The sequence below is a fragment of the Vipera ursinii genome (assembly GCF_947247035.1).
Source record: "Vipera ursinii genome assembly, chromosome: 4".
NCBI classification, from domain to species: Eukaryota; Metazoa; Chordata; class Lepidosauria; order Squamata; family Viperidae; genus Vipera; species Vipera ursinii.
Window position 1 is genome coordinate 5,247,793 of NC_139514.1, and position 19,640 is coordinate 5,267,432.

General features: G+C 42.9%; 1 protein-coding gene across 1 annotated transcript in view; it reads right to left on the reverse strand.

Moving 5' to 3' along the window:
- TENM4 (teneurin transmembrane protein 4) overlaps positions 1-19,640 on the reverse strand; it is a 355,279-nt gene that overhangs the window by 130,978 nt on the left and 204,661 nt on the right. Inside the window, exon 7 of the mRNA XM_083362529.1 lies at positions 1,313-1,483. Coding sequence (XP_083218655.1) covers positions 1,313-1,483 — 171 coding nt within the window. The remainder of the gene's footprint in view (positions 1-1,312; positions 1,484-19,640) is intronic.

Genomic DNA, 19,640 nt, shown 5'->3' on the forward strand with positions numbered 1-19,640 from the left:
GGAGAAGAGAGAACGGGTTTGAATTCAGCTAGATTATCAGCGCAGAACAAAAGGTTCTTAATTTCCCCGTCTTTTTACTTTAATGGGGGGGGAAATGTGCTGCTCTCATAGCAGAAACAATCCTGACACAAGATTTTAACCCCTTACAAGTTTCTCCGGAGATACTGTGAATAGGTTGTCAAGCTGTCAAAATTTTCCTAAGCAAAGGATGATTTTTACACAGCTTTGAATAGTTAACAGTTTACTACTTTCAGCTAGTAGAAATGTCTTCAGGCATCCCGAGAAGCCAGATAAATTTTTAGAAAACATGGAGTTTTCTTGGACAGGGAAGGATAGGAAAGAACAACTTCCAGATATTGAAGCACTGAGAAAAAAGTTAAATAATTGCGCTTCCTTTTGCTTCTACAGATAGTCCTTGATTTATGACTACAACTGGGATTAGAATTTGGGGTCCATCAAAAGTCGGAGTAGATGTAAATCAAGTTGCCAAGTGACTGGACCTGATTTTATGAGCATTTTTTACAATGGCCGTAAAGCGAGTCACTGTGGTCACGAAGTGAATCACATGGCCGTTAAGCAAATCCAGGTTCTCCAATGGGGGAATTGGCAAAGTCATTGGGGAAGCCAGCGGGAAAGGTTGCAAATCGTGATCGTGTGAAGAATCGCTTAACGACCTGAGCCCCCCCCAAAAAAAGTTGTAAAATCGGGTATGGTCACATAAATGCCTCATTTAATGACTGGACCACTTAATGCCAAATTTTCTGATCCCAGTTGTGATCCTAACTAGAGGATCACCTGTAGGTTTTCCACCGATTTCCAAAATGGGAAATAATTCAAGAATCTGGTCTCGAGACAGCAAATGATGAGGAAACGTGTGGCTACAGGGAGCTTTCAAACATATTTCGGTGTTAGGCATAACATTTTACCAGCAAAATCACCATGGAAAACAACAGCAACAACGAAGAGTAATTAAGCAAGAAACATCAACATTTGGTATCCCTCTATCAACACATGTCAACGAAGAGAGGAAGATTTTGAAAGAACATACATAAATAAATAAACACACATGTGAAAGAGAATTTTTTCCCCCCTTGGTGGATGGCTCCGGATGGACTGTGGAGTGAAAAATGTACGTTTGGGTCAGCATTGGGAGAAGGGAGAGATGACAATGTGAGTGCGTGCAGAACTACTGACTCTAGAACATTCCGGAATGAAGAGGCAACGGGAGGGGAAGGCAATGATGTTATGAGGGTGGTTCTCTGGAATCCAGAGGCAGAGAGACACACAACAAGGACAAACACATCAACCGTACCTTCCCCGGCACCTTTGCCTTTCCTCTCAGGTAACTCTATCCCTGTGCCCCCTGAGGCATGCAAGGAGACGTCTGTTGGCATTGGCCAACTGCCGGCTGTGTCTTCCGTGATCTCAAACATCTGCCCTTCCATCGGCTGCAGGTGCCAGTTTAGGCCAAACAGGTGCATGGCTGCGGTGAGCAACGAGAAAAGTCAACTTTGGGGTGGGGGAGATCTTCCTTCACCGAGCAGAATTGTGAAATGTCAAAAACAAAAACAAAAACAAAAAAACCCCAGGGCTGACATCAGACGTTCAATCCCTCCGGGTTCCATAATCAGCATTAGAATTTGTCTTGGAGGCCTTTTGGTTTGATAGATAAAGGCGGCTTGCATCTAGGACAAGGGTCTTCAAACTTGGCCCTTTGATGACTTGTGGACTTCCACTCCCAGAATTCCTCAGCCAGCGTGCCTGGCTGAGGAATTCTGGGAGTTGAAGTCTACAAGTCATAAAAGAGGCAAGTTTGAAGACCCCGGATCTAAGAGAACATCCCTCAGTTGGGTCTCCAGATGAGGCGGGCATTCTACCTGCAGAATTTCTCCCTGTTTTGGCCAAAATCTGGAGGAGGATTCAAGGTAATGCAGCTCCAACTCATTAGAGGAATAGGCTTTATTGACAGACTAGGTGCAGGGAAATCTAGATTTTAGTCTATCCTCTACTACGAAAGCTAACCATGTGGCTTAAGGGTCATTCGTTCTTGCTCAACCCAACAGCCACTGTGACTTAAGAGGTGAGTAGATCACCTCTTACAATCAGCAATGGGTCCTCCCTAAGTGACCTTGGACTAATCACATTCTCCCTTTGCCCAACCTAACTCACAGGAAAGTTGAGGGGAAAATAGTAAGAAGGGACATTGATCTTAATTCATTGTCTTAATCTCCAGAATTAAAAGGTGGGATATCAAACAAGCAAATAACCAACCAACCAACCAACCACAAACTGTGAAAGTCTACTCAACTTGTGGACTTCAAACTCCAACTGGGGAATTCTGGGTGTTGACGTCCACAAGTCTTAAAAGTTGCTAAAGTTGGACACTCTTGGTCTATCTTCCAGTAATACAGCAAGGTTGAGATCCTATATAAGAATAGCAGATGCTACGGGTAATGCCTACTCTGAGGTAGGATTCAGCATTTGTGAATACAGGTAGTCCTCGACCTACAACCACAATTGAGCCCAAAATCTCGGTCGCTAAGTGAAGCATTCGTTAAGTGAATTTTGCCCCATTTGACGGCCTTTCTTGCTGTTGTTAAAGGAAGCACTGCAGTTGTTAAGTTAGTAAGATGGTTGTTAAGTGAATCTGGCTTCTCCGTTGATTTTGCTTGTCAGAAGGTCGCAAAAGGGGATCACAGGACCCCCGGGACATTGCAACTCGTCATAAACAGGAGTTAGTTGTCAAACATCTGAATTTTGATCACATGACCACGGGGATGCTGCACAAGTCACGAAGGGGCCATAGTTCCCCCATGCTGGCTCAGGAATTCTGGGAATTGAAGTCCACGAGTCATAAAAGAGCCAAGGTTGCCCACCCTTGGTCTAATGCAGGGGTGTCAAACTCAATTTCACTGAGGGCCGCATCAGCATTGCGGTTGCCCTCAGGGGGCCGGGTGGGTATGGCCAGGGTGGGCGTGGCCTACTGGGTGGGCGTGGCCAGAGTGCGTATGGCCTACTGGGTGGGCGTGGCCAGCTCTACATCGTTGGCATCGAGGGTGCCTATGGGGGCCTGGGCAGGAGTGGGACAGATCTGGGGGTCTCTGGCAGGAGGAGGGTCTCTGGGCCAGGGCCAAGGCAGTGGGGGCCGTTCCCTCACTGTTTCCAGGATGGCTTCGCGGGCTGCATGAAACCACTTTGCGGGCTGGATCCGGCCCCCGGGCCTTGTGCTTGACATGTCTGGTCTAATGGTTTGAGTGTCCTCTTCTTTGCAGGACATTTTTTGATCGCCCAATCTAACTTACATATCTAAGATTTTCTCGGAGGAGGCCCAAGCCTTTGCATCTGATGTTCTTACAGGATCTCAAATTTCCTGTATTACTGAGGTCTATTTAAAGCGATCCTCAGTAGCAAGAGAGGTTCTATTAACAAAAATGGGGCGCACACTTAGAAAATGGGGACTATACATCATGGTGTCTTGCCTCGCTACTCTTCCTCTTTCACTTCTTCCCGTGCTAAACAAGCCCAACCTGCTTAGCGTTTTCAAGATCAGCGAAGGTTGGCTAGATGCCTCCACTGCCCTCTGTGAAGCTGACAGAAGCAGCCACACAATGTCCCTCAAGAACGGACGGCGTTATAAACACCACAAGAGGAGAAGTCAGTAGCACAATTTAGTCCTTGACCTATAATGACAATTGACTCCACAATTTCCATTGCTAAGCGAGACAGTTGTTAATTTTGCCCCATTTTACGACCTTTCTTGCCACAGATGTTACGTGAACCACAGCAGTGGTTACCGTGTTTCCCCCAAAATAAGACCGGGTCTTGTATTAATTTTTGCTTCAAAAGAGGCATCAGGGCTTATTTTACAGTTAGGTCTTTTTATTCAGGGGAAATACGGTACTAAATGCATCCGTCTGGCTGACGATCTTAACTGGGGTTTATTTTTGGGGGTGGGGCTTATATTACGAGCATCGTGAAAAATCAAGCTAGGTCTTATTTTCGGGGAAACACGGAAGGTTACTAACACGGTTGTTAAGTGCATCTGGCTTCCCCCATTGACTTTGCTTGTCAGAAGGTCGTAAAAAGTCATCCCAGCCGTCACAAATACACGCCAGCTGCCAAGGGTCCAGATTTTGATCACGTGACCGTGGGGAATGCTGCAAAGTGTGGAAAAAACGGTCGCTTTTCCCCCTGCCGTTTCCACTTCAATGAAAGGCCGTAACTCACAAGGACCACTTGCAATGCAAGTAATATTAGCTAACAGCAAAAGTGCATCTAATAATTCAGCTCCCGTGACTAGCAAGGGTTGGGAGGATGCCCACTGCACAAGGAACACAGCAAAGAGAAACAAACAGTGTGAACAATTTGTGTGTCATGTTTTCTTTGCAGGTTAAATTAACACAGCAAAAATGTGGCAAGTTGAAATAAGCCAACAACGGTGTAACAAGCAGCAGCAGCAAAGCTCAGACCTAATTGGGCGATGCAGGCAGGAGGGGAAAAGTTGATTAGCTATAAAGATGATTTCCCAACTTCCTTTTCCAACCTCTGATTCCAACCCAAACGCCGTCACTGGCTCATTTTGTGCCGCCTATTGAAAGCAATGCCATTCCTGCTTTTATGCGTCAGCCTTGCGAGGTAGTCCGGATAAGAAACACAGCCAGGAGTGCTAGCTCTGTCTTTGTTTGTAAGGGGACGTTAACAGAGTCATGCAAGGCTGAAAGGGTCTCTTCCCATCACTTTAGGGTCTGCAAAGACAGGAAGTACCAGCCTACTACTGGCCCTGCAGAAAAGGCAAGCCTGCCAAATTTATTGACATAAAACAGAGCAAAACCAAACACGAACCATGAAACAGGAGCTATTCAAACGGTTGCCTTCAGCAAACCAGCCCTCCCACACATTCCCCTTTTAAACAGTTCAGGGCGTGGCTTCTCTCTGCCTCCTTCCGAGGTGCCCCATTGCCTTCCTCTGTTTACTCCTGATTGACTGCCTCCTGCGTTGGGCGTCCTTGAACAGGGCCCGCTGTGGGTCATCTTCATCCACGCTGTCAGTCTCACACAATCGTAACCAGATGGGAGGGGCCTGGCTGAGGGCTCTGCGAAACCTCAGGGCTGTCCTCTGCAACAACCCCCCTCCTCCTCCTCTGAATCGTCTGACCCAACTGCCGAACCCACAGGCTGACCCTGAATCACAACAGGTCCCTTCTGAGATCTTTGATACCTCCTCTTCCTTCGCTGGGCTCAGCTGCCTCTTATCCCACTGTTCTCTAGTCTGTAGCTTTTCCTTCTGTCTCCCAAGGCCCTTTGCTTATAACCTGGTATTTGAGAATAAGAGAATAAAGGAAGGGACCTTGGAGGTCTTCTAGTCCAACCCCCTGCACAAGCGGGAGACCAAAGGGTTGTCCAGTCTCTTCTTAAAAACCTCCAGGGTTGGAGCACCCGCAGCTTCCGGAGGCAAGCCCAAAATAGCTTTTTTCCCCTCAAACTGTTTTGAATGCACGTAAGTAGTTGGCAATGCAATCGCACCCGTCCTTTCTAAGATGCCATTTGTTTCGGACTCCGCACGTCATGTTTACAGACAGCAACAGATCCGTTTTGATTTATTTGTTAGGCTGACCTTCTGCCTTTGATTCCGCAGCTGAAGGCAATATATATACTACTCCTACTCCTCTTCCTTCTTTTTGCCCATCCCAACAACAACAACAAAAAAACACCTGTGAAGTAACTTGTACAGGCAATCCTTGACCTATGATCACAATTTCCACTGCTAAGCAAGACGGTGGCTAAGTGAATTTTGCCCCATTTTATGACCTTTCATTTTATGACCGAGTGGTTAAGTTAGTAACGGGTATGTTTCACTGAATTGGGCTTCCCCCTTGACTTTTGCTTGTCAGAGAGGAGATCACGTGACCCCAGGGAGAGTACAACCGTCGTGAGTACATGCCAGTTGCCGAGCCTCTGAATTTTGATCACATGACCAAGGGGTTGGCTGCATCGGTCGTAAGTGCAATAAACGGTCAGTAAGTCGCTTTTTTCAGGGCCGTTGTTACTTTGAACTAAACAAATGGGCGTTAAGTCCAGGATTACCTGTATGGAAGCAGATGCTGAATTTCAAGGAGCTCATGATTGACAACATGACCCAATTCCTTGTCGGCAGCCATGAACAACCTTAAAACCGGTGATCCTGAGACATCAACAAGCTATTAAAAACTATCTCCACCCTGATCAAAAATACCCTAGTCGTGAGTAGAGGTGAGTAACAAACACCCATAATTCTGGAACGTTCTGAGAGCTGGTGAAATCTGTAAGCTACCTTCTGCAAGGCTTCGGCCCCATCAATCCCTCGCTTGGTGAATATTTCTCTTTCTCTCTGGAGTCGCACCAGGCTTCATTTAACCAATTTTACTTTATTAATGAAGAAAACGTCAACCGTGTGGAAAGTCTTGGCGCCAGAATCTGAGATTTCAGGCCAGGGCGATTTTTCAATTTCAGGTCAAAATATGAAAAATATATTTACAAAGAGTATGTCCCAGCTGAACCCGTTAGCAGGCCTTCAAAAGAATAGAGAGTTGTGGGTTGGGGAAAGAGTTTTCTTGTATTTTAAAGATGCTTTTTCAAACGTGTTGCTAACAATTTGCCGTTAAGCCTTAACCTTCAAGAAGAGCCTTCTTTTTTGAAACCAGGATTGGCAGGAATAGCATTCCATATGTTGTCTGTCTGTCTGCCTGCCTGCCTACCCACCTATCTACATCTCTATTCTCTACCTACATCAGTGGTGGGATTCAAATCTGTGAACAACCGGTTCTCTGTGTGGATGCCGCTTCCGGAAGTCCATTCTGGGCCTGGGCAACAAAAAAGTAGCTACCGGTTCTGCCGAAGTGGTGTGAACCGGCTGAATCCCACCACTGCCTACATCTCTACCTCTCTACCTACCCATGTACATCTCTATCTACCTATCTACATCTCTAACTCTCTACATTTCTACCTACCTACCTATCTATCTATCTATCTATCTATCTATCTATCTATCTATCTATCTATCTACCTACCTACATATCTCTCTCTCTCTCTCTCTCTCTCTCTCTCTCTCTCTCTCTCTCTCTCTATATATATATATATATATATATATATATATATATATATATATATATATAATCTATCTACCTCTATCTATCTATCTATCCATCCATCTACCTACCTACATCTTTACCTACCTACCTACCTACCCACCTATCATCAATCAATCATCTTGTCCTTTGGGGGCAGATCCTGGTTAGAACTTGACCAGCCAGAAAATTCACACTTCACATGGATTGCATTCCTTTTAGATATATACCTCTGTATATGCCTCCCCTGACGTTGTTGCTCAGACTTGGCTTAAGCCATTTCTCCCCACACTGAAGTTCATAAACTTGCTTTGTCCTCTCCCAACTAACAGAAGTTTCCTCTGTGAATGAAAAGACATTTCTGAGTCGCTAAGAGAATGCCTAAAAGCTAAGTGGGGGCTCGGATATGGGCTCCCCCGATGGTCTCCCTTGAAACCGCCTCAGCCCAAACCAATCAATGAGATTTCCCGGGCCATTTTTCGTCTCCGCGAGATGTAAATAAAGGCACTCAAAGCACAAAACACCTATTTTTCCACCTGGCGGGCAACGCTCAATAGCTTTTTTTCCCCTTTTCTTCCCCCCAACCTCTATGGAAGAACTGCCATCTCCCAAAAGAGCAGAGTGCAATTAAAATCCATTTAAAAAGTGCTCAAAGTTGCTCCACTGTGCAGCTATTGAGGGCTTAAGGCTCCTTGGACGCTGCTCTGTGTGTGGCTTCTCTCTGCTAATTGAAACTACTTTGTTCTCTCTTTTTAGCAGCAGACACACAAGTGGTGCCGCAGGATTCCAGCTGAACTGACTTTTTTTTTAATGCCAAGGGCCCAAAAATGCACCCTTGTGAGGAGAAGAGAAAGGATATTGCTTGCATGGAATCGTTATTATGATCTGCAGACATCCTGTGTATTAATTTCTCTAAGGGAGTATATAAACAATCGATGTGTTTTATAATCCCTGAGGGAAGAATACTTTGCAGGTCATTTACTCCCTGGATCATCTAGTTCAGGGGGTCTTCAAACTTGGCCCTTTTATGACTTGTGGACTTCAACTCCCAGAATTCCTCAGCCAGGCATGCTGGCTGAGGAATTCTGGGAGTTGAAGTCCACAAGTCATCAAGGGGCCATAGTTCCCCCATGCTGGCTGAGGAATTCTGGGAGTTGAAGTCCACAAGTCATCAAGGGGCCATAGTTCCCCCATGCTGGCTGAGGAATTCTGGGAGTTGAAGTCCACAAGTCATAAAAGGGCCAAGTTTGAAGACCCCTGATCTAGTTCTTCTATGTTTTCAAAAGCAGAGAAGGACTAGGGATGACATGACAACAGTCCTCCAATATTTGAGGGGCTGACGCAAAGAAGAGGAGGTCAAGCTATTCTCCAAAGCACCTGAAGGCAGGACAAGAAGCAACGGATGGAAACTAACCAAGGAGAGAAGCAACCTAGAAGTAAGGAGAAATTTCCTGATAGTTAGAACAATTAACCAGTGGAACAATGTGCCTCCAGAAGCTGTGAATGCTCCAACACTGGAAGTTTTTAAGATGAGACTGGACAGCCATTTGTCTGGAATGGTATAGGGTCACCTGCCTGAGCAGGGGGTTGGACTAGATGACCTCCAAGGTCCCTTCCAACTCTGTATTTTTACAGGTGAGCCAGGTCAGGAAATGGATACTTTAAGAAATACTAGAACTGAATTGATATACGATCAAAATTGGGATCAGGATTTCCGCTACTAAGCAAGGTAGTGAAGCAAGTCAGGCTTGAGTTAATGTCCTTTTTTTTAAACCACAGTTGTTAAGCATGTTACTCCGTTGTTAAGTAAAACACATGGTCATTAAAGCGAATCCAGACTTCCCCACTGACTTTGCTTGTGAGAAACCAGCTGGGAAGATTACAAAGGACATCCTAAAAAGCTGCAACTCTCATAAATGAATGCTGGCTCCTTTTGACCAAATTTTGATTAAATAACTGGGGATGGTGCAACGGTGAGTCTCTTTTTTCAGCCGTTGAAAGGGCAACTTTCAATGGTCACAAAATGAAAACTTGCGAAGGTTGAGGACTAATTGTAACCTATCCTAAGAGCATCCTCAAAAATCTAATAATTTCTTTGCAGTGTCCCGGGGTCAGGGGATCCCCTTTGGCGACCTTCTCACAAGCAAAGTCAATGGGGAAGCCAGATTCACATAACAACCATGTTACTAACTTAACACCTGCAAGGATTCACTTTAACAACAGAGGCAAGAAAGGTCGCAAATTGGGGCGAAGCTGACTGAACAAATGAGGTTGTTAGCAACTTATAAATGAGTCTGTTGCTAAGGATTAAGCAACCCTTAAGAATTTGTTACTGCCTAATCAGAGAGCTAGGGAAGACGGTTTGAAATTAGATGATGTCAGTTATTTCTTGTTTTAAAAAAATCCTCAACCAGATGTCATCTCCTTGGACAGAAGGAAAAAAAAAGAGCAACAAAGATGATCAGGGGACTGGAGGCTAAAACATATAAGGAACAGTTGGTGGAATTTGGCACATCTAGTTTAATGAAAGAAGGACGAGCGGGGACATGATAGCAGTCGTCCAATCTCTCAGGGGCTGCCCCAAAGAAGAGGGAGTCAAGCTATTCTCCAGAGCACCTGAAGGCAAGACAAGAAGCAACGGATGGAAACTAGTCAAGGAGAGAAGCAACCTAGAACTAAGGAGAAATTTCCTGACAGTGAGAACAATTAACCAGTGGAATAACCTGCCTCCAGAATCTGTGAATGCTCCAACACTGGAAGTTTTTAAGAAAAGACTGGACAGCCATTTGTCTGAAATGGTATAAGGATTTCCTGCTTGAGCAGGGGGTTGGACTAGAGGGCCTCCAAGGTCCCTTCCAACTCTGTTATGCTGTTATCAGCAACGGAAATCTGGGGCTCAGTTTAAGTTTAAGTTTATTATATTTGTATACCGCCCTTCTCCCGAAGGACTCAGGGCGGTGAACAGGGCACATATAAAATACAAAGTACAAAAGTTAAAAGAGAATTAAATATATTTGACTTTTGCTTGTCAAATATATTAAATATAGTTGAGGTCATAAGTTGAGGACAACCTGTATTAATGGCCCCCTTGTCTTGGGCTCAGAATTAGATTTCAGGAAATAAGCTTCCTGATTGCTTTTGAACCACCCAAGGGCAACAGGATAAAAAAAATCAGCAAAGGAGAAGGAGGAGGAGGAGGAGGAGGAAGAAAATCCATCGTCAGCAGAATAGACAAGAGAGGGGAAGAGTGCTAGTCGGAAATGAGGAATCTTTGTGTGTGTTGAGTAACAAAGATGGTTAGTTAGATGGCGGAGAAAATTGACTCTTTCCTTTGGACAAGCTGATGGAGTGAGGGTGTTAGCTGAGCCAGAGGAGTGATTTTGATAGATCACCAGAAAGAGCGAAGACAAGGCATGCTTAGCGAAGCATCAGAGGCTCCCTTTGTTGAAAAGCAATCCAAACCAGTCAGCAGAAAAAAACAAAAACCCAAAAGGAATAAAAGAAGAGGGGGAAAAAGATCCTTACAAAGCTGGCCTTTCATTGGCTTGTTGACTTCTTTGAGATGGGTAAGGGAAGTGCAGTAGTAAAAAATAAAAGCAGAGTGATCAATCAGAACAGAACAGAACAGAATAGAAAATATGGAATGGAATGAAGGAATGGAATAGAATAGAAAATATGGAATGGAATGGAATAGAATAGAATAGAATAGAATATATGGAATGGAATGGAATAGAATAGAATAAAAATAGAATAGAATAGAATAGTATAGAATAGAATAGAATAGAATAGAATAGAATAGAATAGAATAGAATAGAATAGAATAGAATAGAATAGAAAATATGGAATGGAATGGAATAGAATAGAATAGAATAGAATAGAATAGAATAGAATAGAATAGAATAGAATAGGAATAGAATAGAATAGAAAATATGGAATGGAATGGAATGGAATGGAATGGAATAGAATAGAATAGAATAGAATAGAAAATATGGAATGGAATGGAATGGAATAGAATAGAATAGAATAGAATAGAATAGAATAGAATAGAATAGAATGGAATGGAATGGAATGGAATGGAATGGAATGGAATGGAATGGAATGGAATGGAATGGAACGGAACGGAATGGAACGGAATGGAACGGAATGGATTAGAACAGAACAGAACAGAACAGAAAATGGAATGCATTAGAATAGAATAGAATAGAATAGAATAGAATAGAATAGAATAGAATAGAATAGAATAGAATAGAAAATATGGAGTGGAGTGGAGTAGAGTAGAGTAGAGTAGAGTAGAGTAGAGTAGAGTGGAGTGGAGTGGAGTGGAGTGGAGTGGAGTGGAGTGGAGTGGAGTGGAGTGGAGTAGAGTAGAGTAGAGTAGAGTAGAGTAGAGTAGAGTAGAGCTGGAAGGGACCTTGGAGGTCTTCTAGTCCAGTGTTTGTGAAGTGAGTTTTTGCCCCATTTTACGACCTTTCTTGCCACCGTTTCTAAGTGGATCGCTGCTGCTGATAAGTTAGTCACCTGGTTGTTAAGTGATTCTGGCTCCCCCCCCCATTGATTTCGCTTGTCAGAAAGTCACTAACGGGGGATCACACGAAAACAACCCCCCCCGGGACACAGCAACGGTCATAAGTATGAACCAGTTGCCCAGCGTCTGAATTTTGATCGCGGTGATCGTGGGGATGCTGCCACGGTGGTAACCGTGAAAAACGGTCGTATTTCACTTTTTCCAGTGACTTTGAACGGTCACTAAATGAAGTGTTGTAAGTTTAGGACTACCTGTATTTGCAAAGACCACCCTGATGTGGGCAGAAGAGTCAGCATTTCTTTGCCGATGTTCGTATTTCAGGGCAGCTTGAGCATCCGAGTTTCAATCCAGTGAGGCAAAGAACCAAAGAAAAGTCATTTTCAGAGATGGCATAAAGATACTCCTCGACTTACATCCATTTGCTTAGTGACCGAAGTTACGATGACACTGAAAAAGTGACGCGCGACCGTTCCTCACACTGACGACCGTCGCAGCATCCCCGTGGTCACGTGATCAAAATCCAGACCTTTGGCAATCGACTCGTATTTATGACGGTTGCAGAGTCATGCGATCTCCTTTTGTGACCTTCTGACAAGCAAAGTCAATGGGGGAAAAGCCGGATTCACTTAACAACCGGGTTGCTAATTGAAGAACTGAAGTGATTCACTTAACAACTGTGGCAAGAAAGGTTGTAAAACGGGGCAAAACTCACTTAACAATTGTCTCGCCAGGCAACAGACATTTTGGGCTCAATTGTGGTTGAGGCCTACCTGTAATTGTACAAATACACACAACACTCCCTTTCTTGTTCAACTTAACAAGTAGATACACACACACACACACACACACACACACACACACACACACAAACGCATGTATTCCATCTTCATGGCTGCAATTTTTGGATCAAGCTTTCCAACAGAAATGTCCACAAAGGGACTAAATAAAAGCGCAGACTTTCCTATTTCTTCCATTTCAAGTCCACATTTTTAAGAGTTTAGTTTTTCTTTTTCTTTTCTTTTTTTTAAGAAGTCATTTTTTTCTCAGGCAAGAAGGTGGGATGTAAATATTTTCAATTCCACAGTTTTTACGTTTGGTTAATATCACCTAATGGCATGAATACTTGAGAGCAGCTTTGGGAATATTCTACAGCGCAGGAAAAAGCATTAAAATGTGTTAATTGTGCAAAAAAACAACAACAACAAACCAGTGGACCACCAACATCTTCTAATCCAGGGGTCTTCAAACTTAGCCCTTTTGTGGCTCTTCAACTCCCAGAATTCCTCAGCCAGCATGAGGGAACTATGGCCCCCTCATGACTTGTGGACTTCAACTCCCAGAATTCCTCAGCCAACATGAGGGAATTATGGCCCCTTCATGACTTGTGGACTTCAACACCCATAATTCCCCAGCTGCCATGGAGGAACTATGGCCCCTTCATGACTTGTGGATTTCAACTCCCAGAATTCCTCAGCCAGCGTGCCTGGCTGAGGAATTCTGGGAGTTGAAGTCCACAAGTCATAAAAGGGGCAGGTTTGAAGACCCCTGTCCTAATCTCTTAACTGCCTCCTAAACAGATTATGTTTTCCCCCCCTCCTTCTTATTTTTTTTGGTGCCTGGATGGATTTTCTTTTGGAGTAGAACTACAGGTATTCATCAACTTACTACCTCAACTGAGCCCAAAATTTCTGTTGCTAAGCGAGACATTTGTTAAGTGAGTTTTGCCCCCATTTTATGACCTTTCTTGACACAGTTGTTAAGCAAATCACCAGTTGTTAAATTAGTCACACGGTTGTTAAGTGAGTCTGGTTTACCCATTGACTTTGCTTGTCAGAATCCACACGAAAGTGGATCACGTGACCCCGGGACACTGCAACAGTCATAAGTACATGCCAGTTGCCAAGCCTCTGAATTTTGATCACATGACCGTGGGGAACTACAAAGGTCGTAAGTGTGAAAAAATGGTCATAAGTCACTTTTTTCAGTGCTGCTATAAGTTTGAACGGTCACTAAATAAATTGTTGTAAGCTGAGGAAGTACCTGTAATTTGGAACATTTAACATTTTATATACACATGGAACCGTGCAATGCATACAGGTAGTTTGATTGCGGAAATAACTTCGCTTTAAGCTTTTTAGATTTTTTTTCTTTGCGTTTTTGTAAAGTTTTTCCTTGGTTTGCTCTTGATTTTTCCTTTGCCAAGCCAGCATATACACATAAAGAATTCAATTTTTTAAAGAAAAAATTGTATGTTAAAACTTTTTAATAAAAAAAAAAAGAATTCAAATAATTGATCTTTATGAACCTCTTTTTCACCCCTATTCCAATCTGTCCTTTATTTTTTGCAAGAAAATATGGTCGCTAAAGCTATATGTTTTTTTCTTTCTAAAATAATATTTTCCCACGTAGATTTTTCTAACACACGAAAAAAGATTTTCTAGTTTCTGCCTTCTAATTGCTACCCGGGCACAGTTTTTCGCGATCAAGACAATTACTACATGGTCCCGTTGCACCTCTAAATAGAGTTTTAATTTGTATATATTAAAAAAGAGTCTCCCCATTGGGGTATTTGCTGTAATTAGAGAAACCCAGGAAGGCAGATTTTACAGGGAGCATGTAAATAATTACTAAAATAAAAGACTAGTTGGTTATGGTCAATAGAACTTTAAGTATACCACTTCATTAGGCAACCTGTAATTTGTGGAAAAGGAAAACGGTTTAATTGATGAAGGATAATTCCTAAACTCAATTCAATGCCAACAACGCATGAATACTTAATACACCAACGTTGCCAACGCATGTATTGGAACACATTGCATGAGGTTACTTCATACCCTAATAAGCAGGCATATACATAGAATGAAGGCTACTGCTAAGTTTGTAAGCCGCCCTGAGTCTTCGGAGAAGGGCAGGATATAAATGGAATTAAAATAAAAAAAGAATAAAAAAATACCCTTTATCTGTGTTATTTATTAGATTTCTGTGCAGCAATTCCGGGACAAAATTCAGTTTTCTCTTATTGGTGCCTGCTTGAGTCTTTCAAAGTAAGATTTTTTTGTAGCTGAAGTATAAGATGCACAAGTCGTACATCTCACGATATCTGTACGGGGGTGGTCCTCAACTTATGACCACAACTGAGCCCACAATTGCTCAGTTGTTAAGTAAATGTTGCCTCATTTTAGCTTTCATCTTTCTTGCCACACTTGTTAAGAGCAATGACTGCAATTGTAAAGTCACAGGGTTGTTAAGTGAATCTTGGCTTCCCCGTTGACATTGCCGGCCACAAGTTCGCTAAAGGGGATTGTGTGTCAGAAGTCGCCTTTTTCACTGCCCTCGTGACTTCCTTCCCTAAACAAATGTTTGCGCATCGCTTAGTGGCAGAAATTCAGATTCTAACTACCCCTGTGACCCAAGGAGTGTAAATAAGCATCCCACAATGGATCAATTGCATTTTATATTGCTTGGGAAAAACCTGGATAAATACATACGCTGGCCTTCTAGAAACGTATTTGGTTTAACAACATAACAGTGTGATACAACGTGAAACTCAAGGAGGCCTCTCGACACCCTAAAGCATGGGTCTTCAAACTCAGCCCTTTTATGACTCATGGACTTCAACTCCCAGAATTCCTCAGTCAGGCACACTGGCTGAGGAATTCTGGGAGTTGAAGTCCATGAGTCATAAAAGGGCCGAGTTTGAAGACCCCTGCCCTAAAGACTAATATTATAGCCCAGAGGTGTCAAACTCAATTTCATTGAGGGCCGCATCAGCATTGCGGTTGCCCTCAGGGGGCCGGGTGGGTATGGCCAGGGTGGGCGTGGCCTACTGGGTGGGCGTGGCTAGAGTGCGTATGGCCTACTGGGTGGGCGTGGCCAGCTCTACATCGTTGGCATCAAGGGTGCCTATGGGGGCCTGGGCAGGAGTGGGACAGATCTGGGGGTCTCTGGCAGAAGGAGGGTCTCTGGGCCAGGGCCAAGGCAGTGGGGGCCGTTCCCTCACTGTTTCCAGGATGGCTTCGCGGGCCACATGAAACCACTTCGCGGGCCGCATCCGGCCCCCGGTTTGTGTTTGACATGTCTGTTATAGCCTAAGGTCCATTGTTCCTACAAAAAAGTCGCATCATTTTCTGTTCTGATTTTTTTCCCCCCACAGCTGGGGCTAAACAAATATGTCATTATTTTTATAGTACTGAATGTGTTCCCTCCCGTGGTGATGATTAGATACATACTGCAGAAAGTTTACATATTCAGCTGTTGCAACTGGTTGTGTTTTGAGGGTCTTTGTGGATAGGATCAGTCATTCAACTCCCACTAGCCGTAACGCTGCTTATTATTACCCAGTGAAATTCTCACCCTCATGAAATATGTAGCTAAGAAACAGAATAATATAAAAGGTTTTTTTTGTGTAAGGCAAACCTACAGAATAACAGAGTTGGGAGGGACCTCGGAGGTCCTCTAGTCCAACCCCCTGCTCAGGCTGGAGTTTTTATGAAGGAAAAGAGTTGCCTTCCGTCAAAATTCACAGCTTCGATTTGAAAGGCAAGGGGAAGAAAAGGAGGATTTCCTTGAGAATAAAAGGAGATGGGGGAAAGGAAAAAAAAAAGGAAATCAAATAGGGCTGCGAAAAAAATGGAGAAAACCTACGGGGATTCTCAGTCATCCAGGTCATGGTTGTCCCAAAGATGCTTTTCCAAAAGGCAACTGGACTTTCTTGGAAAGTCTAATCTGTTCTGTTCCGTTCCGTTCCATTCTATTCCATTCCATATTTTCTATTCTATTCTATTCTATTCTATTCTATTCTATTCTATTCTATTCTATTCTATTCTATTCTATTCTATTCTATTCTATTCTATTCTATTCTATTCTATTCTATTCTATTTTCCAGTATCTATTCTATTCTATTCTATTCTATTCTATTCTATTCTATTCTATTCTATTCTATTCTATTCTATTCTATTCTATTCTATTCTATTCTATTCTATTCTATTCCATTCAATTCCATTCCATTCCATTCCATTCTATTGTGTTCTGTATTTCTATTCTATTCTATTCTATTCTGTATTTCTATTCTATTCTGTATTATTCTATTCTATTCTATTCTGTATTTCTATTCTATTCTGTATTATTCTATTCTATTCTATTCTGTTCTGTTCTGTAATTCTATTCTATTCTATTCTGCATTTCTATTGTATTTTGTATTATTCTATTCTATTCTATTCTATTCTATTCTATTCTATTCTATTCTATTCTATTCTTCTATTCTGTTCTGTTCTGTTCTGTAATTCTATTCTACTCTATTCTGCATTTCTATTCTATTCTGTATTATTCTATTCTATTCTATTCTATTCTATTCTATTCTGTTCTGTTCTGTTCTGTAATTCTATTCTATTCTATTCTATTCTATTCTATTCTATTCTATTCTATTCTATTCTGTTCTGTTCTGTTCTGTTCTGTAATTCTATTCTATTCTATTCTATTCTATTCTATTCTATTCTATTCTATTCTATTCTATTCTATTCTATTCTATTCTATTCTATTCTATTCTATTCTATTCTATTCTATTCTATTCTATTCAGAAATAGATTCACCCTAAGCTGAAGGAGGATGGCGTGGTGGTAGGGTTAAGTTACATGCAGCAAAAAACGAGCATTACACTTTTTTCTGTTATTGGAAACTCTTCAAAGTCAAGTTGATGCTGAGGGAAAGCCCACTGGATTATAATGAGAAGACCCCCAAATGCAGCAGATGTTTCTGACATGCAGACCGCTTTCCTGGGGCGGGGAGAGGGGAAGGCCTGCCCAAGACCGTTTGACAAAGACGTTTGTGCAGAAAAAGCGGTAAGGATGTTTTATTTCACTGTGCAAATGGGCGTCAAGTATAAAACACTCTCTTTTTTTAATTTGGGGGGGGGGGGGAGAAAGAAATTTAGAGTCACAGGGGAATGTGGAAGAGGAGAGTATTTCTCTTCTTCACAAAAAAGATCCGGCAAATGGGTTACAAACGAAGCCAAGTCTGGGAGGGCTGATTAAGCAGCTGACACGGCGAAATTAATGACACTCCTTTCTCCCAAGAACCCACCCACCCCCTAATCAAAACCCAACACAGAGCACCGGAGAGGCATAAATCGATGGAAACGGGACGGATGAGCGTTAAGAGCGCTATGATAACCAGATGTTTCAGGTCAGGTTGAAAATAGAAGCAGCGGAGAAAATGGCGGCTCACTTGGGCCTATTTTACTTCGGAAGGAGAATTCCCAGGCTCTCCGTGGTATTTCAGGCGCCTGTCAACCACGCGCATTATTTGAGCGCTCTGCACCGATGGACAGCGTGGCCCCGTGATCTGGCTTACACATTCAGTTATCGTGTCACTCCCAGGCCTTGGCTGCCAGCTTGTACAAGTAGTCCTTGATTTAAAACAGCTTATTTAGTGCGGGTTCAACGTTAGGACGACCCTGACCTAGGACCCTTTTGAGCCGTGATGGCTGTTGCAGAGCATTCCCCACGGTCACATGATCAAAATTCAGATGCTTGGCAACTGTTTTATGATGGTTGCAGTGTCCTCGGCGTCATGTGATTTCCCCCTTTCGCGACCTTCTGACGAGCAACATCGATGGGGAAACCAAGTTCACTTAACAGCCCTGATACTAACTTAACAACTGCAGTGATGGACTTAACAAAGTGGAATCAGTTGAGTTCTGGACATGAAATAAAAATATATCCAAAGGAGCTTAACCCTTGATTGCTCTCAATTGCAAGCATGGTCTGTCTGTCTGTCTGTCTGTCTGCCTGCCTGCCTGCCTGCCTATCTATCTATCTATCTATCTATCTATCTATCTATCTATCTATCTATCTATCTACCTACCTACCTACCTACCTACCTACCTATCTATCTATCTATCTATCTATCCATCCACCCACCCACCCATCCATCTATCTATCCATCTATCCACCCACCCACCCATCCATCCATCCATCCATCCATCTATCCATCCATCCATCCATCCATCCATCCATCCATCCATCCATCCATCCATCCATCTATCCACCCACCCACCCACCCACCCATCCCTCCCTCCCTCCCTCCCTCCCTCCCTCCCTCCCTCCCTCCCTCCATCCATCTATCTATCTATCTATCTATCTATCTATCTATCTATCTATCTATCTATCTATCTGATGCAATGGATAGCAACTAACCAAAGAGAGAAGCAACCTAGAACTAAGGAGAAATTTCCTGTGAGAACAATTAATCAGTGGAACAACCTGCCTCCAGAAACAGTTAATGCTCCAATGGTATAGGGGGTTGGACTAGATGACCTCCAAGGTCCGTTCCAACTACTACTACTACTACTACTACTACTACTACTACTACTATTATTAAACTTTTATTCATAAAACATGAAACTCAGTCAACTGAACACTCAAATTGACTGGCACTAATGGTTGGCACGGGTTGCTGGCAGCATCCTAGGTATCAACCAGGTATCTCCTTAAAATGTAAGATGTTCCGAGTAGCGCAGTTTTTTGTAGCTTTGCTGGAGTTATTGCAGGAAGCTGTTTGTTTGTTTGTTTGTTTATTTAACATCATCATCATCATCATCATCATCATCATCTAATCTATTTATAGGTATCCTTGGGTTATGAACACAACTGAGCCCAAAATTTATCTTGCTAAGTGAGACAGAAGTGAGTTTGTCCCATTTTTACTACTTTTCCTACCACAGTTGCTAAGTGAATCATTGCATTTGTTAAGTTAGGAAGTCGGTTGTTAAGTGAACCTGGATTCCCCCATTGACTTTGCTTGTCGGAAGGTCACTAAAGGGGATCACACAATCCCAAGACATTGCAACCCTCACAAATATGAACCGGTTGGCCAGCATCTGAATTTTGATCATGTGAACTTGGGGATGCTGTGACGATTGTACGTGTGAAAAACGGTCATGTCACTTTTTTTCAGTGCCGTTGTAACTTTGAACGGTCAGCGAATGAACTGTTGTAAGTTGAGAACTCTCTCTCT